The 24,434-nt window shown below is 37.2% G+C and overlaps 3 protein-coding genes and 1 long non-coding RNA gene across 9 annotated transcripts; 3 read left to right on the top strand and 1 right to left on the bottom strand.

Annotated features, from left to right (window-relative positions):
- The first annotated feature begins 2,922 nt into the window (after positions 1–2,922).
- Positions 2,923–6,682, top strand: LOC103435463 (indole-3-acetic acid-amido synthetase GH3.10). 6 transcript variants are annotated; one of them, XM_070805178.1, is made up of 5 exons: positions 2,923–3,223; positions 3,464–3,791; positions 3,998–4,099; positions 4,323–5,143; positions 6,032–6,682. In XM_070805178.1, exons 2-5 carry the CDS (start codon positions 3,484–3,486, stop codon positions 6,568–6,570), a joined length of 1,770 nt encoding a protein of 589 aa, XP_070661279.1. In that variant the 5' UTR covers positions 2,923–3,223; positions 3,464–3,483; the 3' UTR covers positions 6,571–6,682. The 6 variants fall into 6 exon arrangements, with proteins under 6 accessions (XP_070661279.1, XP_070661280.1, XP_070661277.1 ...); XM_070805179.1 differs by having other exon boundaries at positions 2,929–3,248; XM_070805176.1 differs by having other exon boundaries at positions 2,929–3,248; positions 3,467–3,791.
- Positions 6,683–15,791: 9,109 nt separating this feature from the next.
- On the top strand, positions 15,792–17,773 carry LOC103435587 (F-box/kelch-repeat protein At3g06240-like). The gene is made up of 2 exons (XM_070827433.1): positions 15,792–15,890; positions 16,826–17,773. Exons 1-2 carry the CDS (start codon positions 15,792–15,794, stop codon positions 17,771–17,773), a joined length of 1,047 nt encoding a protein of 348 aa, XP_070683534.1.
- Positions 17,774–18,002: 229 nt separating this feature from the next.
- LOC139188290 (uncharacterized) lies at positions 18,003–19,522 on the bottom strand. Its single transcript, XR_011571645.1, has 3 exons — positions 19,214–19,522; positions 18,932–19,183; positions 18,003–18,800 (listed from the first exon to the last, which is right to left on the bottom strand). It is a non-coding gene; the product is annotated as an uncharacterized lncRNA (long non-coding RNA).
- A 326-nt stretch (positions 19,523–19,848) lies between these two features.
- LOC103435465 (uncharacterized) lies at positions 19,849–22,727 on the top strand. The gene is made up of 2 exons (XM_008373863.4): positions 19,849–20,276; positions 22,324–22,727. The coding sequence occupies exons 1-2, from the start codon at positions 19,983–19,985 to the stop codon at positions 22,459–22,461; spliced, it is 432 nt and encodes a 143-aa protein (XP_008372085.1). The 5' UTR covers positions 19,849–19,982; the 3' UTR covers positions 22,462–22,727.
- The last annotated feature ends 1,707 nt before the right edge of the window (positions 22,728–24,434 follow it).

A 24,434-nucleotide genomic window follows, 5' to 3' on the forward strand; every position in this document is an offset into this window, starting at 1 on the left:
ACCCTACATGTATCAGCCGTTACTTTCATCATTTGCAAAGATGCTTCTCTTTCTAAGCCTCTACTTTGTGCAATTGTCCTTTGTTGTTTGAATGTGGCTTTTTATCTTGATGTCCTTATACCATCTCCAATCCTGACCTAAAATCTAAAAATATTTAGCCCAAAAAATTTAGGTTTTAGCCCAGAAATAGCTTTTCTACTCCAACCCCTTTGGCCTAAAATTTTAGCCCCAGATTATCAAAAAATGAATTAAGGCTATTTTTTTAAATTAACTTTTAAAAAAAAAAATTATGTAGACTATCCAAAATTAATTTTATGAACATTTTAACCTAAAAATATTTAAATTCCGATAAATTTTGAAAAATCACTAAATCAATACATGAAAATCATGATAAACCACATAAACTTAAAAAAAAAATTATTCTAGCCATTGGAAAAAAATATTTAAATTCCGATAAATTTTAAGATTATTCTAGCCATTGGATTTAAACTTGGACCGTTAGATCTTTTTTTTTTTTACCGTTAGATTTGATTATATTCGATTTAAGCCGTTGGATTTAATAAATATATAAATATAAAAAAAAATTGAATGTGGACCGTTGGATTAACCAACGGTCCAATTACCACCACCACCCGATGAAGAAAAGTAGTCGTTGGCTACAGGACAAGGCCCACTTTTCACTTTCATCCGTGGGTCCCAACAACTTTTGTGGGCTAAATTTGTGACCTATATTTACCTTCATTTTAAGTTTTAGGTTTTAGGTTTGGTTTAGGTTTTGGGTTGGAGTGGATTTGGGGGGGGGGGGAGGGGAAAATTTAGGTTATAAGCCACCATTGAAGATGGTCTTAGAATTTTGGTCATCTGGTTTGAATCCTTTTCAAATTTGGTTTTTTTTTTTTTTTTTTTCTGCTGTTTTCTTGCACCGAATTTGAAGTATAAACTGCTAACTGAAAAACTTTGCAGTGTTATAACTTTCGGGTTTTGGAATGCAGAGGGATTCACATACAACATAGAATGGAGCTGAACTTGTAGTCCATCTTTTTGTTGACTAATGTCATCTATAATAAGGTACATTTATGTAGACTTGGCACAAAGTCAAGCGCAGTGACGTTCCAAGATTCATACAACCGACCCCGCATAGTAGGATAAGACTTTGTTGTTGTATCTTTTGTTCTGATTCTTCTTATTGACAAAGATATTGTTTCTTCTTCGTTGTCATCCTCTTTGTAGCACCCACCCCCTTTTCCCTTGGAACAAAGTGCCCCTTTTCCTTTGGAACAAAATGACGTATCAACTCTTGGAAAAATAAAAGTCGGTGCTTGCTAGTGACATCTCTGGACAGTAGCATACAACAAGTGAGTCACCAGCTAGTGGCAAATTGCAAATGAATAATATCAGCCATACAAATGGCCACGTGAATTTTGTGTATCTAATTGATGATTCTCCCATCAGTAATGTCATTATATTAAAATCTAATCATTCTTAATGATGTTCTTGCAGAAAACTAGTTGAAATTGTCCTTTTGTTATTGCAAGAGTTTTCGTAATGTTCTTTCGTATGAATTGGTCCTAATTATTTACTGATACAAGATGATTTCACATACATGTTATGAGAGGGAAGTTAGAACAAATCACTCTAATGCTCTACTTAATTACTAATGATTTGTGATTATAACATGATAAGACCCTTCATAGGGTCGGGGAAGCCATATTACAGCAAAGCTAAAGGCAATATGCTTTGAGCCAAATCGTAAACGAAGAGATAAAGTGAGAGGGAACAAAGTTAAACATCACATGTTAAATCACAAAGCGACTTTAAGCAGAGTATTACATCAAGAGATTTTATCAACTAATCAAAGTTCATTAGCACCTTTTTAATTAATCATTGGGTTTATTATTATATCAAGTGAAACCGTTCCGGAGTCAAATAAGATTTATGTTTGTGAGAATGATTTTACAGATATCGTGATTTGAGTGATCCTACATAAGTTTCTCTCCAGCAAAATTGAAACCCCCCATGATCTGAAAAAGGATTCTGGCTTCTGATTGAGTGGCTCCTAAACTGACACTCAGATGCTTGATTAAATTCATTCTTCAAAAATAATAATCTTCTGGACAATATCAATTGCATCAGCTTTTAACAGGTGTGCACATGACCACAAATAGTGATGTGACATGGAGAAAATGAAGCTACAAAATTTGTGTACGTTGATGAAGATATAAACGGTCATAAGCACTAAACACATTTAGGAGGCAGGGACCAACTGAGAATTGAAGCTTTAACCACAGCCAATTATGGATTATCCACCAAGAAACGTGGGACACTTCACCATAATCTGCACTAATGCGGGAAGTGTTCGTATTTCCAATTTGTTATTTCTCCACTGTCGTTATTTTATTTTATATTTCTAGTTTTGGGATGGATAAATCAAAGGATAATAAAAAAATATAACGAAAAAAGATTGGGACCCTAAGTATACTTTAATGAGAGTACGATTTTCATGCTTATCAATTTTTTATGTTCTAGTCTTCAGTGGATAATTTAAAGAAGAATAAGAAATAAACTAGATGTGTGAATATAACTATTTTCCATTCCATGATTTTAAATTGCATTGTCTTGATCTTCCATCCTAGTAATTGTGGGTTGTCGACTAGCTAGTCTGGAAGGGAACCCTAAACCCTAGATTTGTAATATATACTTGTTTGAGTGACATTGATTAAACTACTTGACTATAATAGATTTAAGTGACTTGTAGATTTGATCAATGGAGTTGTCATGGTAGTTAGGCAGGGTGTTGATCGTTTAACCTCAAGTCATATTGTAGAAAATCTTCAATATCATCGTTATATATCTTCATGTCAATGTCTCACTTATAGCAGTACTTCACTCATTATATTATAAATAAGACATTCACATAAAGATATATTCGCTGCGAGATAATTGATTTAGTGTCCACCTACATCTGTGCCACAATGTCATAAAATCCTTATAACAGAAGGGAAAATAGCTAGAGCATGGTGCTGTAAGCCAAGCTGTCAACGTTGCTGATTGACTTGGTCCCCTGCAACCCTTGTCCCCATATCTTATCATTCAAATCTCTCTCTCTCTCTCTCTCTCTCCTGAAAAGGATGACACTCTGTATGCCCTGTGGTTTACAAACCATCGTACAATTCTAAGATCGATGGAGTAGAGAGAGAGAGAGTTGTGCAACCAACATTAGAAGGTTGGTTGAATTTTTGAATAAAGAGGTTGGTTGAATTTTTGAATAAACGACAGGTTCCATAGATAGATTGGTTGGTTTTTGAATATATTTTGTGGTCGTTTCTGAATATATGTTGTGGACTATATAATCATACGCTACATGCTACAAATTTAGTAGACCTCCAATAAAGATTGTAAGCTGTAACGACTTTGTTCTTTGTTTTTTATTTTTTATGCATTATTTCCTCTTCTGAAAACCCAGCAGCCACAAAAACTTCTCCAATGGAACCATCTGTATGTGGAGAAGACGACATCGTTAGGTGGTTTGAGGACATGACGGAGAAGGCAGGTTCAGTTCAAACGCAGACGCTCTGGCGGATACTTGAGCTGAATTTCGAAGTGGAATATCTCAAGAAATGGTTGGGGGACATCGAAATCCAAGAGGTAGATCCATGTGTGTTGGAATCACTCTACACTTCTTTGGTGCCTCTTGCTTCACATGCAGATTTAGAGCCTTACATTCATAGAATTGCAAATGGGGAATCAGGCCCCATTCTCACAAAACAACCTATAACTACTCTCTCCTTAAGGTTAGCTTCTTAATTATATTCATAAAAGTTGAGATGTGTTTCAATTAGTCCTAGTAAATATACTAACTAGGATCAAATTAGAATATTGCTAGAATAAAATAGATTTTTTTTTTTGTTCTGTTGGATTCAAGGAATAAAACCAGTACCTGTATATGTTCACACTTTGTAGAAGGGTCTAATGGTCTCTTTGGTTACATTTTTCCTAGTTCTGGAACCACAGAAGGAAGACAAAAGTACGTACCGTTTATGCGCCACAGTTCACATACCACTCTTCAAATTTTTAGGCTGGCTGCAGCTTATAGATCAAGGTTTAAACTTTGTCTCTTAAATTTCAGTCCAGTATTCGAATTCATTAGACTGTCATATATGAAGGTAGCTATTTTTACAGCTTTTCATATTTATATGAAGTTAAAAACCTTTATATTTACAATTATATGTCAAAAGCACTAGTTAGAATAATATTCCAAAAGTATTAATTTAAACTTGTTTAACCGTGACTCTTTAATTTTACTTTCTTCGTCTTAATCGTAGGGTTTATCCGACGAGAGAAGGAGGGAGGATCTTGGAATTCATATACAGCAGTAGACAATTCAAAACCAAGGGAGGATTAACAGCAGGAACAGCCACAACTCACTACTACGCCAGCCCAGAATTCAAAATTAAACAAGAAAAAACCAAGTCATTCACTTGCAGCCCCGAAGAAGTCATTTCGAGCGGTGACAGCAAGCAATCAACATATTGTCACCTTCTCCTCGGCCTCTTCTTCTCCGAGCAAGTAGAGTTCATAACCTCCACCTTTGCGTACAGCATAGTGCAGTCCTTTATCGCCTTCGAAGAGCTCTGGAAGGAGTTGTGCATTGACATTCGAGACGGCACTCTTAGTAAACGAATCAATCTCCCCAAAGTGCGAAAAGCTGTCTTGGATATCATCTCCCCAAACCCAATTCTGGCTTCGAAAATTGAAGCTTGTTGCGAGGAGCTGGAGGATTTGGATTGGTTTGGTCTGATTCCAAAGCTTTGGCCCAATGCCAAGTATGTGTACTCTATAATGACAGGATCAATGCAGCCGTATTTGAAAAAACTCCGGCGATATGCAGCGGAAGTGCCGCTAGTAAGTGCAGAATATGGATCAACTGAGAGTTGGATTGGAGTGAATGTGGATCCTTGTTTGCCTCCGGAGGATGTGACATTTGCAGTGGTGCCGACTTTTTCCTACTTTGAGTTCATACCACTTCATAGACAGAAGCAAGATTACAATTTGGTCATTGATGATTTCATAGAAGATAAACCAGTACCATTGTCACAAGTCAAGGTTGGACAAGAGTATGAGATTGTCCTCACTACTTTCACTGGTAAGCAATCACTGGTGTTTTTCTATGTTTCTCACATTCTTTTCTTTTTCTTACACAAACCCGTAAAAAAAATCAAATGACAAAAATACATACTGGTGTCCATAAATTATTTCTTATAGTCTAATTCTACAAAGTAAAACCCTAATACCCAAATAGAAGCATGTACTATTTAGCTTTGCATGAATTTTTCTTTATCATCCTTAATAGTCTAATTCAACTTGTTGTTTCAACAAAAGTGATCACGTGCGAGAAATTGAATTATCAAAATACTCTTTACAAGTGGCGACTTTTCATTATATAACAAAATCACTTCTTTTTGTTTTGTTTTTTGTTTTTTTTATAATTTGGTAAACTCTATAACAAAATGACTTTATACCCTTAAATTGGACATGTTTAGGCATCGATCATTGGTACATGCCATCCTACAACAAACCAAAGCTTAATGAACACACACATGTGGACTGTCGATTATTTAAATATCAGCGTCAATCGTAGAAAAATCTGGTCCCCTTCCCCCCTTGACACGTGGGCCACAAGTTGCAATTTGGAAAAATTAGGCACTTATAAACTTATAGGGTACGTGGACAAAATTAAGTCCACAATATCGTGGACAAAATTAAAATGCTATTGATACCAATATTTTAAACCATTTTTTTCAAACCACATTGCGAATTCTAGATCCCTAGTGGGATCTCCATGATGATGGAAATAAAAGCAAAATTTTGTTTTTTTCTATACCTCTAAAAAGACTTGAAATTTGTTAATGTACGTTAATTATTTCAATTGGTTATGATACTGTGTTTATTCTCTTTGTATTCAAGTTCAAATTTAGTTTTCTATAAATTGTTTTTTGTATAACATTGTATTTTTGCTCTCTATATTTTTCAGGACTTTATAGGTACAGGCTAGGAGATGTGGTGGAAGTGGCAGGTTTCCACAATGGAACTCCAAAATTGAACTTTATATGCAGGAGAAAGCTTATATTGACAGTAAACATAGACAAAAACACTGAAAAGGACCTTCAAATGGTGGTGGAGAGAGGGTCTCAACTATTGAGCAAGTCCAAAGCAGAACTGATTGACTTCACAAGCCATGCTGATGTGCTGACCCAACCAGGCCACTACATAATATACTGGGAGATCAAAGGAGAAGTTGAAGAGAGGGTTCTTGGTGAATGTTGCAGAGAAATGGATGCATCTTTCGTGGATCATGGTTACGTTGTCTCGAGGCGAAGTAATTCGATCGGACCTCTAGAGCTTCGGATTGTGGAGAAGGGAACGTTCAAGAAAATTTTGGAATATTTCATAGGAAATGGATCGGCATTGAGCCAATTCAAGACCCCTAGGTGCACTAGCAACAAGGTGCTCTTGAGCATTCTCAATTTATGCACCACTAAAAGGGTTTACAGCACTGCATATGCTAATTAGCAACATTATTGTATTTGGCAAACGGATATGGAGGGTTAAATTCTTCCGGATCAGATAAGTTACATGTCAAAATCATGAGTTTGGATCAGAAATAAAGTTTAACTTTATCTAATGTCGCCAATTTATTTGTAGAGTTTTTGTGCACATTCAATGTATAGACATTCCTATAAGTGAAGGATAAAAACGACAGCTTCTTCAAATTATAACACATAAAAGTAAAACCTTTTGTTAAGAAAACAATAGAGGATATATTAGTGTTAGTCGCGGATTTTGACAAAGTTACCATTCAAACTTGTATAGTTTCTTAGGATTTAAATATTAATGGACCCCTTCGTATACAACAAGCACAACCACTACCATGAATTTTGAGGATGAGCTAGGGGTGTTCGTGGCAGCAAATTGTGGGAATTTTGAGGATGTCTTCGCTCCTCTTCAGTCGGAAGCTATGGCTTTCAGGGAGGGTTTGGCTTGGGCAGTTGATAGGGATTTTCAAGATTTATTTTGAGACTGATTCCCTTCAGATTGTGGAGGCGTTGGGGGATCCTACTCACAATTTTTCATCAATTAGACAAATTGTGGAGGACACCAAATCGCTACTCCATTCAATCACTGAAGCTGCTATCGTTACCATACTCGCCGCAATGCAAACTTAGTTGCCCACCGACTTGTACGGATTGGTCTCTCTCTCAGAGGCAAAGCTGTGAATGGAATAATTCTCCTCCTACTCCAAGTGTAGTTACTGACTTACTTGTAGAAGAAAGTGTAAGGCCTTGGAACAGGCTATGGATGAAACGATGTATTGCAACTCTTTGATGAAATGAAATTTGCTATCGTATCTTTTTGAAAAGAAAAAAAAAACATTAGCACTAATGTGTACTAGTGTTTTTTCTTCTTTTAATGAATATAAACTAAAATTAGACTAAAATGATAACATAGATTTTAGCAAAACTATATCTTATGTATATTGGAAACCAAAATGGCCCCATCTAAAACAAAATGTACCTAAAGCGTATTGATCAAGGTTCTAAAAAACGTTAGGCGCTAGTCGGGCGGTGGCTAGCTGGCCTAGCGCCTAGGTGGCTAGGCGGAGCCTAGGCGGATTTAAGTAAATCTATTGTATTTCGTGTAAATAAGTGTCTATTTATAATTAAAATATATATAATTTCATCATAAACTAGAAAATAGAATGACATATATATTATGAAATATTGGAACATAATGAAAACATGAGGAGCAAACATATAATGTGTGTTTATTTAAATGTTCAATAAGTCTCTTACAATTTATTGGAAATAATAAAATGCAAAAAGAAAGTTATCTATTTTCTATCTAAGTTAGTCACAACTTAGGCAGGTGTCTAGGCGGGTTTGGGTGGTCTAGGCAGGCACCTCAAAAGGTCTAGACGCCTTTTCTTAATTTTTAAACGTCTAGGCATTAATCGGGATTTTGGCCAGCTGCTTAGCACCTAGGTGGAGCCTAGGCGGCACTAGGCAAGGATTTTTAAAATAGTGATATTGATACATTTAAAATCAAACGTACCGCAGAAACACAAATGTAAGTAATAATTGTTTAAAAAAAAGGGTGTGATATCCACACACCCCTTTTTACTTCTCCCACATCTTTTTGGTTTTCGGTCGTCACATCGGATGAATTGAAGAAGATCAACGGACAGAAATTAACAAGGGGTGTGTGAGAAGTAAAAAGGGGTGTGTGGATAGCACAACCCTTTAAAAAAACATACCTAAAACTCATTGGTATATGTTTAAAACTAAATGCATGTCTCTTTATAAAAACAAAGGAAAACTAATGAAAATGACTTGAAAACTTTGAGTTTTAACGTTAAGGACAAAATAAAGGGTAAAGTGAATAGTACCAAGATTGATTTTTAGTGTAAAAATATAGTTTTTCGTTAAAGTGAACAATATCGGAAGTTTTTTGTTAAAGTTCCTTAAAAACACAAGTGTACCCATATATATACAAACCAAAGGTCATATATTAAACAAATGCATAGTTTCTGAATTTTCACCATAGTTAAGTTTTGGATTGGTCCATAAAAACGGAAACAGATCCTCTCTGGATTTGAGCCTAAGGATCAATAGATCCGGGCCATTGAAATTTGATCAAACGACTACAAACAGGGAGTTCTCCTAAAAATTATAATAATTATAGTCATTGGATCAAATTTTAATGGTCTGGATCTATTGATTCCTAAGCTCAGATCCAGAAAGGATCTGTGTTCCCTAAAAACATAGTTAGATTGGATATGCGGGACTCACATGAGTCTCATCATTAGATTAATAATACATACATATATATATATATATATATATATATATATCATATATTAAACAAATGCATAGTTTCTGTATTTTCACGATATATTAGTTTTGGTCCTAAAACATAGTTAGATTGGATATGCGGGACTCACATATATGTCACATCATTAGATTAATGGTAATATATACATATATATATATATATAATTTTTTTTTTTACATAAGTAACGGTGGAGAATATCAATAGTGCACATTTTGTTAAACTCATGGACCTCAATGAACAAATGTTTAGAGCCACTAGCCCTCTCTCTACCACAGTGATGGAGATGAGTGTTGCTCTTGCACCATGGTTTGGGTTCGAATCTCGTTGACTCTTTAATCTAACATTCAATCTAACAAATCTATCTATTGACACAAAAAAAAATAGTATAAGGACAAATTGAAAATTAAGGTGAAAGTTCAAGGGACATAAAGAAGCATAAAAGTGAAGGAGAAACAAGAGGAGTGTGATATCCCGTCTCAAAATTATTATTTATTTATTTTACAGTTTTGGAAAAATGTTTTCAATGGTATTTTGTCATTTTAATAATTACTTTGGTGTTTGGAGATGGGTTTAGAATACATGGATAAAACTTGATTCCATGAGCATTTAAACAAAAAATCGTTCACAAATCGAAATTAAACGAAGAAGTTACGAGCCTTGAAAGTGAACAGTCTTTACCGACAAAATTGGTCGTCTTCCGTCCACTTTTAGACCTTGTAGTAGTACAAAAGTTGTTTCTCATGTTGAGATACATATGGCTGTAAAACTTGGTAGGATTTGGAATTAGTTGGAAAACTAGGTTTCTATTCGTCGAAAACCAATGAGTGCATGCACTGCGACGCGTGGGAAATTCAAGTGACCTAGATTTTGGAAATTGAGGCATTTTCAATGTTCTAAGGAGAAATTTTTAGTTGTGACGGGAATACAAGTGGTACACCACGTGTTTTAATAGGAGTGGTGGAAAATTTTATTTTTTAAGTTATTAACGTTTTAGCACACATATTCCACCATTTGTATAGTGACATGTGATGTATCACCCCGTGTACCGATCACACTAAAAAATCTCTCTGTTCCGAGCCCATATATATTCTCCGTTTATTCAAACAAATGCGACGATTTGATTATTCAAATTTTTAGTTCGTTGTACCTTCACTATCCAATCTACTTGTATCACAGATGAATTGAATTACCAACCTACATCAACAAGTTTTTTGTTGTTATAAACATATATTTTTGTTTGTGATTTTTAAATGTTTTTTAGTTCACTTAAGTCATGATTTTACACTCATATGCATATTTTATGACCGAAAGGTCACTGGACCAAAATGCTAAGGGTTCTAGTAGTAGAACAACCTTTTGCAAAGCAAGAGTAAGACTGCGTACGGTAGACATTTCCCTCCCACCACCCCACTTCCTTTCCCCTGATTCTTGCAAAGCAAGGAGCTTTGTTGGTTCGGGGTTGCTATTTTTTATGCATAAATATTACATTTTTTTTCTTAGGCACTGGGTAAATTCAAGACATTTACAGATTTTAAAATTTAATTTTGAGTAAATGATGGATAAAATGTAAATATATTTTCATTTTTATTATAAAGAGCAAAACGGGAATAAGAAAAGATTAACTAAACCTAAATTGATAAGAACATGGATTTTTTATTTTTTTTTGTCAAAGATAAGAACATGGAATTGGACTCAATTCAAAAGTAGAATGTTTTTGTACCTAGATCTAAATGTCCCTTGTGATTCGGAAGAAGTTGATGGGTTTGAAAATCGAATTTAATAAAAAAAAAAGCATAAAAGGTACAAAGACCTCAATTGCTTGACTCCTGTTCCTCATCTCTTACGTTGAAAAAATACACACTACACTACAATGCTCCTCCAAGTATCACAGAGATGGGCAACGGGCACCAGGCAAGAAGAAGCTAATCGCAGGAATAAGCTTCCAAAGTATGCCTGGTTACATGGTGTTTGATGTAAAAATAGCATACGATCATGTGATCATTTCTATTTTTGAACAGTTGTTTTCATATATGCTATTGAATTTATTAATAAAACCTACATGTAGGTTACAAGTTCCATAGTTCGACCTCCTCATTTTAGCCAAACAAATCACTTTGCCACTCCCCTCACTTAATACCACCACTGAGAAGTGAAGTTCCTTCGAACTTCAAAGTACTTCGTCCAAAAACACACACTTAAAAGAACATTCAAGTTCTATGGCTGTACGGTTAGCGTTTTGTATTGCATTTTTGTGGTGTTTTAGGAAAATAGATTTGTAATGATTGAGTAATTCATTTGTAGAGTTCGTGTGGTGCATTATTGACAATTAAATATAATGCTAGTCCCATCTCCAAACATAGGGCTTTCAGCTCACGTTTTTTTTTTATGGGGCTCGCATTGGCCTGCAGTACTATGATCAATAATGCTAGTCCCATCTCCAAACATATGATCATTTATATTGACATTTGGCGTGGGTAGTGAGTTATTTAGTGAGATATCGATGCCAATGAGTATTGGTTGCTAATCTTGGTACTGCATTCAATTGATTCTGCAGCTTGAAATTATTGTTGAAATTAATTATATAATGCTTTTCCACTTGAGTTTGAATTTTCTTTCCCAAATTTAGTTGCAAGTGATTTTTGAAAAATAAAAATCTCACTATAGAAAAATGTTAAACCAATTTTAAAGAACAAAAAATGCAAATTCTAGGAATCGTTCATTAGACCACGTAACTGTGCAACCACTCATGAAAATAAGGTTTTCTCTCTCGTAACTGTCTATTCGACTGATTTTGATCATCCTCGGCCTCTTCGTACACAATGGTCTATTTGTTTGGACATCATTAAAAAAGATGACTTTCTACGCCTCTCACATATATCAGAAGGAAATGTTGTCATAGAAAAATTTGTTAATATGGGTTTATTTTCTCCAACTATGGTATGGCATGATTCTCCTCCACCGACAGTTCGTGCTGTTTTGTTTTTGGATTATGCTGGTTTTCATGGCTTCCTCCTCTCAAATAAATGTGCATCTGGACGTACAAATTTGTCTCACATTTTTTTCCCTAACCTTGTGGTGTTCCTCAACTGGTTTTGTAGGTTTAGACCTTTTAGGTTTGGCTTTAGAGAGGTTAGATTTTATGTCCCCCCCTCCCCCTTTCCTTGTACCTTTATTCATTTTGATTATAAAGGAGGTAAGGTTTATGTTCCCCCTTCTTTTTCATGTTCTTTTTCTTCTCTTTTTCTTGTATTATGAGGGGTAAGTTTTATGTCCCCCTGACTAGATGAACTTTTTTTTTTGTTAAGAAAATTTCTCTGGTACCGCCGAGATTTTCTAAAAAAAGAAATAGTTTTTCTCTCACATATGGCCTCTCTTCTCTTCCCAACCTATGATCCCACATAATTATCTATTCTAAAATTGAGGAGGAATTTGATTGTAGCTTAGCTACAGTCAAATTATTGTCCTTTAATTTTGCCTTATTTACACTACTACCACCAAATCTATGCTGGGTTGGGTTTAGGCTGCTTCTTTTTTTTTTCATAGGCTTCGTTGGTTTTCTGTAAAAGTCCAGCCCTCAGTCGGTTAATGACAATTCAGCCCATCAAAGGTTAAAATTCAACGGTGGGGATGATGTGTTTGGAAGGGCAATTTTGTCCTCTAATGTTTTGAGCGAATTGGGGGCAGGTTTGGCTTCGTAGTCATTCGATGAGGGTTTCGGGGATGGAGGATATGCCGCATCTGAGATAGAGAGAGATGGGAGACAGAAAAAGAAGACAGACATATCGCCATAGGGGGAGGGATTTGTGCGATTTGCAGAGAGAGAGATGAGGGGTCCGTTGCAGAGAAAGAATTTGGGATGATTTCTACAAGTGATTTTAGGGATTTGCAAAAAGAGAAAAGAGATGGGACAACAAGCTATAAAGAGAGGTGTAGATTGAGGCATTGTTTCTCTTCTTCTCCCCATTTAAAACCCCATCCATCTTTCTCTTATTCTTCTTCTTCCTTGCTCTTCAGAAAATCCCACCTTCTGGGTTTAATCCCTATTTCTTTCTCATCCTAAATATGTGCATGTCGGAGCTCCGCATTTTGATATGAGACTTTTGAGGTATGTTCTCGGTGCTTATCTAGTGGGTTATCATATAACACATACACACAACCAGGTATGTAGACGTCTATGACCATAGGACACAATTGAGGATATTTATGACATATCCCTAGCTTCACTAGCCTGGGGCTAATGTCGGTGTGATATGTTATATGTATATGTTCCTTCTCTGATGTAACCCAGAGTCGTACAGTTTCACCTTTAGGTGATGGACCCTATGTTTCTTCTCTGGCGTAACCTGGAGTCGCACAGTTTCACCTTCGGGTGATGGACCCACTGCATATACATATATTTGTTATCTGGCATAACCTAGAGTCATACAACTTCACTTTTGGGTGATGGACCATGATTTCTTCACTAACGTAACCCAGTGTCGTACAGCTTGACCTTTGGTGATGGTTATGCCTTTGGGCCACTATGATACCCTTAGTTGAGTACATCACTGATGAGATTATAGAGGTTTTACGGATTTGCCTTCGGGCGGCTATATTTCCATTACTGAGCACTGGTTTATACATATATGTTTTACGAATGATTTTTATGGCATGCTAGAGTTTTCAGAAAATCTATTACGTAGTATTATATGTGTGAAACCCCACCCCCAAATTCTATTGTAATTTCACAATTCACTTAAAGGTATTTTGAACTTTACATTTTCACCCCTCGCTATTCTACCCAATCCAAATCCACTTTCCAGATTCTCTCCACTCCCCCAACTCCCCCTATCTCTCTTTCTCTTTCTTTTTCTCTCTCTCTCTCTCTCTCTCTCTCTCTCTCTCTCTCTCTCTCACTCTCTCCCGATCAAACCCATATACCTATGCACGCCCTTAAAGGCACCTCAACTACGACGCAGCAGCAGCACCACCCTCGTGGACCTCCCCTCACTCTCCCTTGTCTCTGTGAAGCCCTGAGACACCCAAAAAGCACCCAAAACCAGGTCCGGTGAACCTCCGCGATTCTCAAGCTAAACCTAGCCACCTTCGGCCATCCCACAATGAATCGAAGGTAAGAAAACGCTTTCCCTCACCTTGCACTTCATTTTCGTACCTAGATTGTAGCCTAGGGTTGAGTTTCGACGGCGATCGGAGCTCGAGAGGCTCCAGCCTTCTTCCCCGACGAGAAATGAGCCTTTTACCCCAAACCTAAAAAGACCAAACCCTTCGGGCCTTGGCCTGTTTAAACCCAACCCAAATCCTTTTAGTTTATTTATTTTTATTTTAGTTTTATAAAAACCCAAAAACCCTTTTATTTTGGGCCAGACCTTCAAGCCCAAGGCCCAATAGAACCTAAACCCATAACCTTTCGGACCAAGGCCTTTGGGCCATGCGTAGCTTAGGCATTTGGCCCAAGGAACCAAGCCCAAACCTAATCCAAACCCTAGCCCAGCCACATGGGTGCTTGCCGATGCTGGTAGGTGGAGTACACGCGTGGCGGCGATGGCAACGACACCAGCGACGATGGCATCGACAAATTTTCCAACAACTTTTCCTGCCACCCACGGTGGCGCGTGGTGGCCCATGAAGGTACCCGAGGTCCTCATTTGTATTTTTCGACGTCCCGAATCCGTTTATGGCATCCGTTTTTCGAAATTTAATCGTTTGAGTATAGTTTTGTTAATTGTACCATTTATGTGCCTAGGTGTGAATATTAGCGACGATTCCGTCTTTCCTATTTGTATGGCTTTTCGACAACAGAGTATCTGTGAGTGAACCCCTTCTAAAATGCATGTTTTAATAGTAGAAATGCATACATGAAAAACATGATTTTAATGATTATGTTTTATGAGATATTATGCTTACTGAGAATATTTTAGAATACCATATTTTATGAGAGCCTCCTCTTGCTGGACAAGACCGATGCGGTCTCTCACTAAGAAAAAAAATTAGATTTTGTAAATAGATTTTGTAAGGACTTTTTGTGAGATGTTTGAGCTGCCTGAAGTGTGTGGGTGTATGTTTTTTGGCATGGAACATTTTATCTGAAGCTCCGGTAGTTTTTCTTGAGTACTTCTATTATTGTTGTAAGCTTGAGCTTTTTGAAAACTAATAAAAACTGAAACTTTGGAAGAATCTCGTTACAATTTCAATTCGTGTCTCCGTTATCTTTGGTAGTATCTATGAAATGCTTTTGCAAACTACAAGAACCAAATACGGCACAATTTAATACTTGTCTCGGCTAAATATTAGGGCAAACTTTATAAAAACTTTTTCCGGACTAAAAAACGTGTTTTGGCTAAGAAAAAATTACAAATTATAGAGTTAGTTCATCGGACTACGTCGTCCTTCAAATTGGCATAACTCCTCATTTTGGTCCATGAGATTTAAAATTGATAAAATTGGTCCGTGAGTTTGTCCACAAAAATACTTTTTTTTTATCAAATCATTTTGGCTTATTGTTTATTAAATTGAGTGTTTTTTGTTATTTTGGTCCTTATTTAATAGAATTTTTCACCAAATAACCAAAGTGATTGATGATGGACAAATTTAGGAACTACTTCTATCGATCTTAAATATCGGGAAAGTAAAGAGTCATGCGAATCTTAATAATTATTTTGGCTTGAAAGTCCACACAAAAATAAGGCTCCATATGACCATTTCTCCCTTCTCAACCTAATGGTCCCATACAGTTCTCTCTAAAGCCGTCTACGGCCGGTCGGACACTTTTGAAAAGAAATAAAGAAATTGTATCCTCTTTTGTATTTTATGAAGGTGACTCGGAAGAAATTGATGGGTTAGAAAAAGCACAAAAATACAAAGACGGATGTTCTTATGTTGCTCATCTCTTGCATTGACAAAATATGCTTTGTGCTAATGCACCTCAAAGAATCACAGAGAAGGCACCGCGGAAGAAGAAGATCAAAGTTGGAAAGAAGTTTTCAAAGTATGTCTCGCTGAAGGTAAATATAGCATGCGATCATGTGATCATTTCGATCTTTGAAACAGTTGTTTGTATATATTTGCTGTGAAATTTGACTAATACGGACCACATATAGATTCCAATTTCCGTAGTTCAATCCATTCATTTGAATCTAAACAATACACTTTACAACTCCCTCACTAAAACCTGTCATTGTGGAGTAAAGTTCCATCGAACTTTAAAGTATTTCATCCAATGACTCCAAACACACACATGGTACATTTGGATGAAGGACTTTAAAGTTTCATGGGACTTTGGCTAAATTAATTAGGAATGCAGGGACTTGAATATGACTCGATGCTCTATATTTAAAAGAACTTTCAAATTACACCGTCCTTTATTCTAGTAATTAGCAGCATGGTTGTATTACATCTAGTCATTTTGAAAGAACTTTCGAGCTCCATGGCGTTATGATTAGTAAATTTGTATTGCATTTGTAGTGTTTAGTTAGCTTTGTAGTGCATGAGTAATTAATTGGTAGTGTTCTTATAGTAATTTAGTAATAGCTTTGCATTTCTACTCACGCCTTTCTCTTACTTACCACCATTTACTGATCCATGGAACTGAAGTCTATCTCTCACTGCCGATTCTTGTCAAGCAAGGAAACTGAAATTTGAAGCAATGTTCGACTCCCTTCCTCAGGAAATCACTCATGATATCCTATTTAGACTACCCATTAAATCTTTGATCCAATGCACCTCGGTGTGCAAGCCATGGAGGTCCATGATCATAAACCAAAGCTTCATTCAGTCCCACCTTAGGCAAAAAATCAGTTTCCATAATCAGAATGACATTCACCTCTTCCTAGTCCACAGTGTTTCTGGTCATCTTATAACTTCTGTTAGAACCCACCGCCACAGAACGGTTGTGTCCAAAATAAGACAAGAGGTTTTTTCTGTGCATTATGATAACCAGGATTTTGACAAGAACTTCGAGATAGAATTTCCGAGTGCTCTCAAGGAAGAACTGAAGAATGAAATTCTTCGCGTTGTTGGTATTTGTAATGGTCTGGTATGCTTTGCAGATGATATGGCATGTTATGGTAACAGCTTCATAATATGGAACCCAATAATTAGGAAGTCAGTAACCCTTCCCAATCCTGGTATTACTTTTCCCATGTATAACAGCATTCCCAATTATGGCGGGTTTGATGCTGCTATTGGATTCGGTTATGATGCGATGACATCTGACTATAAGGTTGTTAGAGTTGCCACCCCTAAAAATAAACTTCAAGGTCCAACCATGGCTGAAGTTTATTCACTAGCCACTGGCTCGTGGAGGAGTCTTGGTTCGGTTGCTCCTCAATGTGCAATATATGGAAGAGAAAAACACCTTTTTTTCAATGGGGCTCTTCATTGGCCTGCAGTAAGTAGGGCAAGGGATGATCATTTCATATTGACTTTTGACGTAGGCAATGAGTTATTTTGCAAGATGTCGATGCCATCGAGTGTCATATGGAGTTACATATTGGGATTGTTGTTGTCTGTTTCGGGTGACAAAAAATTTATAGCTCTATTTGTGATGAACGCCGATTCTAAAGATTCTTATCTTGAAATATGGGTGATGAAGGAGTATGGCGTGAAGGAGTCATGGACCAAATTGATTAATCTCGGTCCACAGGGTCCCGAAAGACTTTTTCCTCGGGCGTTATGTTTCAGAAGGAACGGTGAAGTATTAGTAATGCTTCTTAAAGGAGGCAGGCAACTTGGGTTCGAGACCAATATATCAAAGCATGAACTTGTTTCCCTGGACCTTGTCAGCAAACAAATGGAAAGTCTTGAGATTTGTGGACCATATTGCTCTGTTGATTCTTATGAAGAGAGCCTTCTCTTACCGGACAAGACCGATGCAGTTTCTCTTTAAGAAAAGAAACAGATTTTGTAACAAGTTTTTGTGAGATGTCCGAGGCGCCTAATGTGCTGATGCTGCAGCTTGAAACTATGTACATGTTGAATTATCTATCAAAAGCTAATTTTATTTTTTATTATCAATGTATTTACATCAACTTAATATCAGTTGTTAATCTTGGTATAAATTTCAATTGGCATTGCAGATTATGTACCAGTATGTGTTAAGTATCTGTTGGAAAATATTAGGTTTACTTTAATGTTTGGTTTTCTGGGCTTAGCCCATTAGTATTAGGGTTTCGTTTTCTTGCTTATTAGGGTTATGTTAGTTCTCTATATATATGGTGTTTTGTAGCTTGTATAATTAACAAGTTAGTCACAATGTAGTCTCTAGGATTTTTGTAGCCGTCTCGGCATTCTCTGTTTGATATCAATAATATTTCTAGTTTTGTAATCCGTTTGTTTGTTCATTGTGGTATGTGCACTCTGATATTCAACTTGGTATCAGAGCGGGTTTGATTCCTCGGAATTTAATCTGTTCTGGATGGATATCAATTTGTTCATTTGTTTGTCCACTGCGTATCAGTTCGTTATGGTATGTTTTGTTGGTTTGTCTGTCTGGTAGTAGTTAGGGTTTTGTTATATGTTTTAAAAAAAAAAAAAATTTGAATCAGTTTGCTGCGTCATGTCATCGTCCTCTACTAAACTTGGAATCTCCGCCACGAACCCCACATCACCAGCGTGCTCCTACCATCAGGACATCACCGCGCCAACCCGCCACGCCTACACCCAGTGCCACCATGTCCCGCCTACAACCCCGTTGTCTTACCACCACCTGCTGTAAACCCACATCGCTCGCCTGCTTGCGCGCCGTGCAGACCGGATCTGATAAAGCCACACCAACTTGCTGCAAATACATGCAGTTGATTCGTACCCATGAGCCTGCTTGAATCTCTGCACCCGACCCGCTTGTTGCCTGCACCCACTGCTTGCTTGCCGTTCCCATTGTTCGTTGACCAGAACTCGCGCTTGGTTTACGCGTTCTGGAGAAAACCATTGGAAAAAAGGAAGCAGAATAAAAAGTAAGAAAAAGAAAAAAAAAAGTGATGTTTGAGGAAAAGGAAAAAAGAAAAAAAAGAAAAAGAAATGCAAAAGTATTAGAAGCTGGGCTTGCCGTTGGTCTTGTTGATTGTTTTGGAGAATGACTATGGTCGTCTGCTATTGTACCCACAACGATTGTTCGAGTGCTTGGATTGTTGATTACTCGAGTGATTATTGTTGAGGTTTTCGTCTGCTTGTTTGTTGCCGTTGGGCTATTGGAATCTCGTCCGTTTAGTGACAAGGTCCATGCTCAAACGAAATATGTCTGCCCTCTGCCATGTGAATCTATATCCACCTGCCTGTCTGTCTGTCCGCGTTGCGGAGCCTGCCTGTCTATCTGTCCGCGTTGCGGAGCCTGCCTGCCTGTCTGTCCGCGTTGCGGAGCCTGTCTGCCTATCTGTCTGTCCCCCTAACGGAGCCAGTCCACATCTGCTTGTTTGCAAACCCATGTCGTATACCGCCATGAGTTTGACTGGGGGTGTTGGAAAATATTAGGTTTACTTTAATGTTTGGTTTTCTGGGCTTAGCCCGTTAGTATTAGGGTTTCGTTTTCTTGCTTATTAGGGTTATGTTAGTTATCTATATATATGGTGTTTTGTAGCTTGTATAATTAACAAGTTAGTCACAATGTAGTCTCTAGGATTTTTGTAGCCGTCTCGGCATTCTCTGTTTGATATCAATAATATTTCTAGTTTTGTAATCCGTTTGTTTGTTCATTGTGGTATGTGCACTCTGATATTCAACTATATCTATGAAATGTATTTACACTCAAGTTTGAATTCCCCTCCCCGTAATTTAGAATAGAATAACGCTCGTTTGAAAAGTTTCGTTTATCGGGTGACTCGAAAGGAATTGGTGGGTTTGAATAACTAATAAAATACACAAAGATACAAGATCAAAAACTTTTGGCCCAAGACAAGTTCAATATATAATAATTCTATACAATAACTATCCCATAAAACCAAACGAGTCCTTAGGCATTTCATCCTCCAACCATCTCCTTGTTTCTCTGTATTTTTCTCTCTGCTCTTCTTGTTTACATGTCACTATGAAATGAAGAAACGCGCAACCGAGTTTCCCTCTTTTTTTCATCGGTTTCTCTGCGAGGCTTCGGTCTGAATCTAATGGGCGGTGAAGATAGGTGGCAAGGCATTGCTCTAGCTCCAGTAAATACAGACAGAGAAGAGGAGCAATGGAGGAGCTTCAACAACTCAGTGAATGCAGTTTCTTTAGGTTTTGTAGCAACTGCTATTCTCATCTCAATGTTTCTTGTGATGGCTATTTTTGAGAGATTTTTCAGGCCCAGATCATCACAGCTGCCCACTTCAGCTCACACTACTACAACTACTACTCATTTGGATCTTCAGCCACAGATTACCTACAATGATTCCAAGCTTGATCACCACCACTCTCACAAAGTAAGCTTTTCTTTCCCCTTTACTTGTTATTACTACACAGATGTGCGTTAGTCCAGTTAGATAGGGCTATATTTCTGGCTCTTTCCTGTAAATTAGAGTAATTTAAAATAATATTTTCTCTTCTTTCTCTTTGTTTACTTTCCTGTGGGGTGCACCGTACATGTATAGCTAAAGGTGTGAAATTTGACGAGATTGTGCCAAAATTGGAAAACTCATGTTTTTCTTTGGATATTGATTTTCACATTTACGTTTTCTCCTTCTGCAATCATTCTCTTGTGTTTACCGGTAAATTCTTCTTTAATTAATTAAATTCAAGAGCTAGAAACGAAATGAAAGAGTGCATGAGAGAAAAGAGAGCGAGGAAATCACTTTCGTTTTCTTTTTAGCATTTCCGTTTGTTTCTTTGTGTGCATTATTAACATTTAGGCACTTTAGCTAATTGAAGAGTTGGTGGTTTAGTTTAAGGACAGGTCACAATGATTTAAGAAACAAAACATCAAAGATGACAGGGTGTTATTTGGAGTTTTCAGTTTCTATAGTGGCTGCATTATATGTAAGATTTCATAGGATCTGCATAATTATGCTTTACTTGATTAATGATTAATATCCAAAATCTTATGATTTAATTTTTAAATCACTGAAAATTTGTCATATTTTAATTTATTTTTCATTACTAGTGTTTGTAATGCTTTGTCCACTCTTCTTATTTCTTTGCTTTTATCTCTTTGACATGACATGTCACATGAGAAGAGAGATATAATACATCTTGTTGCACCTATATGTCTCTCTTTACATGACAAGAAGGAAAGAAATAGGCACAATATGCACCCGTTTGCACCTAAGTTTTAGCCATGATTCACACCCTTCGCATTTTAATTGTGGGCAATAGAAGATGGTGTTAACTAGCTTAAGCCTTCCACAGTAGACCGAAAAAAAGTAGTGTGATACTTATATATTAAACTCATACAAGAATTACACTTTTACATATGCCGGAAAATTTGAGTGTGAAACTAATTTGTTGAACTCATTACTGTAGTAGTAGTGTTATAGAAATCAAATTTAGACTACCTGATTTCTATATATAGGTCACACTCACTCAAACTATTATGAAAGATCTTACTAGAATTCATCAGTTAGCAACAAGTACTTTTTTTCCTTTTAAACTATTTACCATTTACCCCAAATTTAAGCATTGGAATGGCAAACTTAATCACATGCTACAAGTACCAATGTTAGGAAATATTTTAATTTATCACACTTTCAAGTTACCATGTAATATGTGTCAAATATAATGTTTATGCCTTCTATGATCTCGAAAACAACATGCATGCTTAATCTTTTTGTTAATCTATACATTTTACATATATAATCTTGAGTAAGTTATATCTTAATCACTTCCCGTAGACCACGTGTTCACACGACATTGAGCGATTAGGAAATTTAAAAAAAAAACAAAAATTGGATATTGTTTATGTATAACAGTTGAATTTGGTGTGTGAGGAAAGCTTGATTTGTGGAGAAGGTTACGCTATTCTGCTGATAGCTTAGTATTTTGGAAGATATATAATTGAAGGAATATTTTATTTATTTACTTTTTATTAAACTGCTCGTGAAGGGATGATTATAATATCAGGATTTATGCTCTAATCTTGGATTAAAAAGCTTGTTTTTATAATAATTTTGATTAAATTATCAACAGCATGCTGCATTTGAATCTTTAAAGTTAAAAGCCACCAACCACGCCAGAAAAGTATCTTCCTCATCAGAACCCTCTTTGGTTTTAGCAATTAATTTGGACATTTCTTCTCATTCAAAGTGTCTGATACTTCACGTGTCATAAAATAAGTGAAAAAAAGCAAACTTATATTATGACATGTGAAATACCGCTTAAATATCCGGTATTTGAAAATATTAGCATTATCGTTTTGCTTGCTACAATGTGATAGAAAATTATTTTTGCTCACTTGGGTTGCTGCCATGGTAGCTTCCCAAAGGACCAAAACCAACACATACTCCAATTTATATGTTTTGTATCAAATTTGTGCAGATGAGAATTTATGCCAGAGAAGTATCTGTGATGATGCCTGGGGAAGATATGCCTACCTTCATTGCACATCCTGCTCCTGCACCGTGTCTACCGGAGCGCATCGCTTGGCCTCTCCATCAAACACAAACCGTGCCTTGATCCTGCTTCGAGCTAAATTTCAAGCTGAAACAAGACAGGGATATCGACAAGAAAAACCTAGTTTTCGTTAGTCCTTTTGGTTTCGGACATGATCGAATTAGGGTTCGTTGACGATCACATTAGTCTTTTGAACGTAGGAGGAAGCCAGGAACCGAGACTCATTAGCAGAACAACAATCACATGTACATATTCCGTTTTATGTATAAAGCTTTGGCTGTCCTCTCAAATTGATTTTCTTGGTGTTTAATTTCTAAATATCAAAATAATCCTCTATTGAGTAAACCCGAAACAAGGATTAGTAATACATTCGTCCTGAAAACGATGACTGAATTTCCTTCATTGTTTGAATGCGCTAAGGGCTGGTTTGGTATTGCTGTGCTTTGAAAAAAAGCTGCTGTGAAAATAAGCGGCTGTGCTGTGAGAATAAGCGGCTGTAAAATAAATCAGCAGAGTGTTTGGTAAACTTTTTTGTAAAAGTGTTTTTGGAAAAAAAAGCAGTCAAATAGTGGGTCTTTTCATTAAAGAAGCCCTGTAGCTCCGTGTGCTTTGAAAAAAAAGCCATTTTTCCAAAGCTGCAAATAGCAGCTTCAGCTTTTTCCTTTGATTTCAGCTTATTCTCACAGCAGCTTCCAAAATAAGCCATTTTTTTTCAGTTTACCAAACACCTAAAACCCTCACAGCTTTTTTTCATGGGTGCTTTTTTTTTAAGCACCTCACTCCCAAACTAGGTCTAAGTGCAATACATGGTGCCAAAAGTGGTAACGTTTATGTTTGCAGTGGTAGTGCTTGAAATAGTAGTGTTGTGCTTGGTGTAGAACATTCCACTCCGATGGAGCAACGCTGCAACGTACCACTCTAACGATGTGAAGTTCCACTTGGTATGGACACGTAACGAAGAAAAACCGAGAGGGACGACAGGAAATTTCCTAGAAACAGTGGGATGCCGGAAGCTTGTATCCCTCGAAGGCTTACACCAAAACCAATTTTGAAAAGGAAAGTACTGAGATGTCTTTGTCTTTCCCATCCCATCCCATTCCAAGAGAAGATACCGATTCCAGGACAAACATATCCCTACACAATTTTGCAAATCTCAAACATTTGAAAGAGAAAAAAACCACCACAAACCACAATTTTGCAAATCTCAACACAAACCGTGCTTTAATCCTGCATCGAGCTACCAAGGTCTGTCAGTCGGAGCACGCGCTGTGCAGCCACTCATAGAAAGAGAGACCTTTATATTCCCTTTTCCCGTTATTGCCCATGGTCTCATCCGATTGAGGGAGAGGCCGTTATTGCCCATGGTCTCATCCGATTGAGGGAGAGGCCGAATGCGGCGGCTGTCGTAGGCTTACACAAGATCCTCTCCAAATGAAGGGTGCTCATAACTAATTCACACAAATTACGAACAACATTTAGATAAAAGACTCGATCTTTATACCATTTTCCAGATAATTTACATTGTTTCAGAAAGCAAAACATGTTTTGCCAACATTTGCTAGGAAAGTGCTTGATTCCACAGTACTTTCAGAAACAAGAAAAGCACTTTTGTTTTGACAAAATGCAACCAGTAAAGAAGCAACTTTAGACAAAGATGAAGCACTCTAATGAAACCAGAGGGTTGTCGATGGAGGACTCATTCCCCTGCTGCGCAACGCCGCCGTGTGATTCGTCTTCCTTTCTAGTTTTACCTTCATTCCCCAGCTGCGAAACCCCGCCGTTTGGTTCCTCCTCCTTTCTTGTTTTACCCTCATTCCCTTGCTGCACGACGGCGCCGTTTGGTTCCTCCTCCTTTTTAGTTTTGCCTTGCTTCTCAACTCCTCCCACTCCCAGCTGCGAGGAACTGCCACCAGCTGGTCCAGTCACCTTAGATGCCGACGGGCTTCTTCCCCTGCCCCCTCGACCCACTCCACCGGCCGTCCGGGTAGCCGGTGACCTCGACCTGGACGACACCGTATCGCGCCTCACTCCAGTGG

The sequence above is a fragment of the Malus domestica genome, chromosome 09 (assembly GCF_042453785.1).
Source record: "Malus domestica chromosome 09, GDT2T_hap1".
Classification (NCBI taxonomy): Eukaryota; Viridiplantae; Streptophyta; class Magnoliopsida; order Rosales; family Rosaceae; genus Malus; species Malus domestica.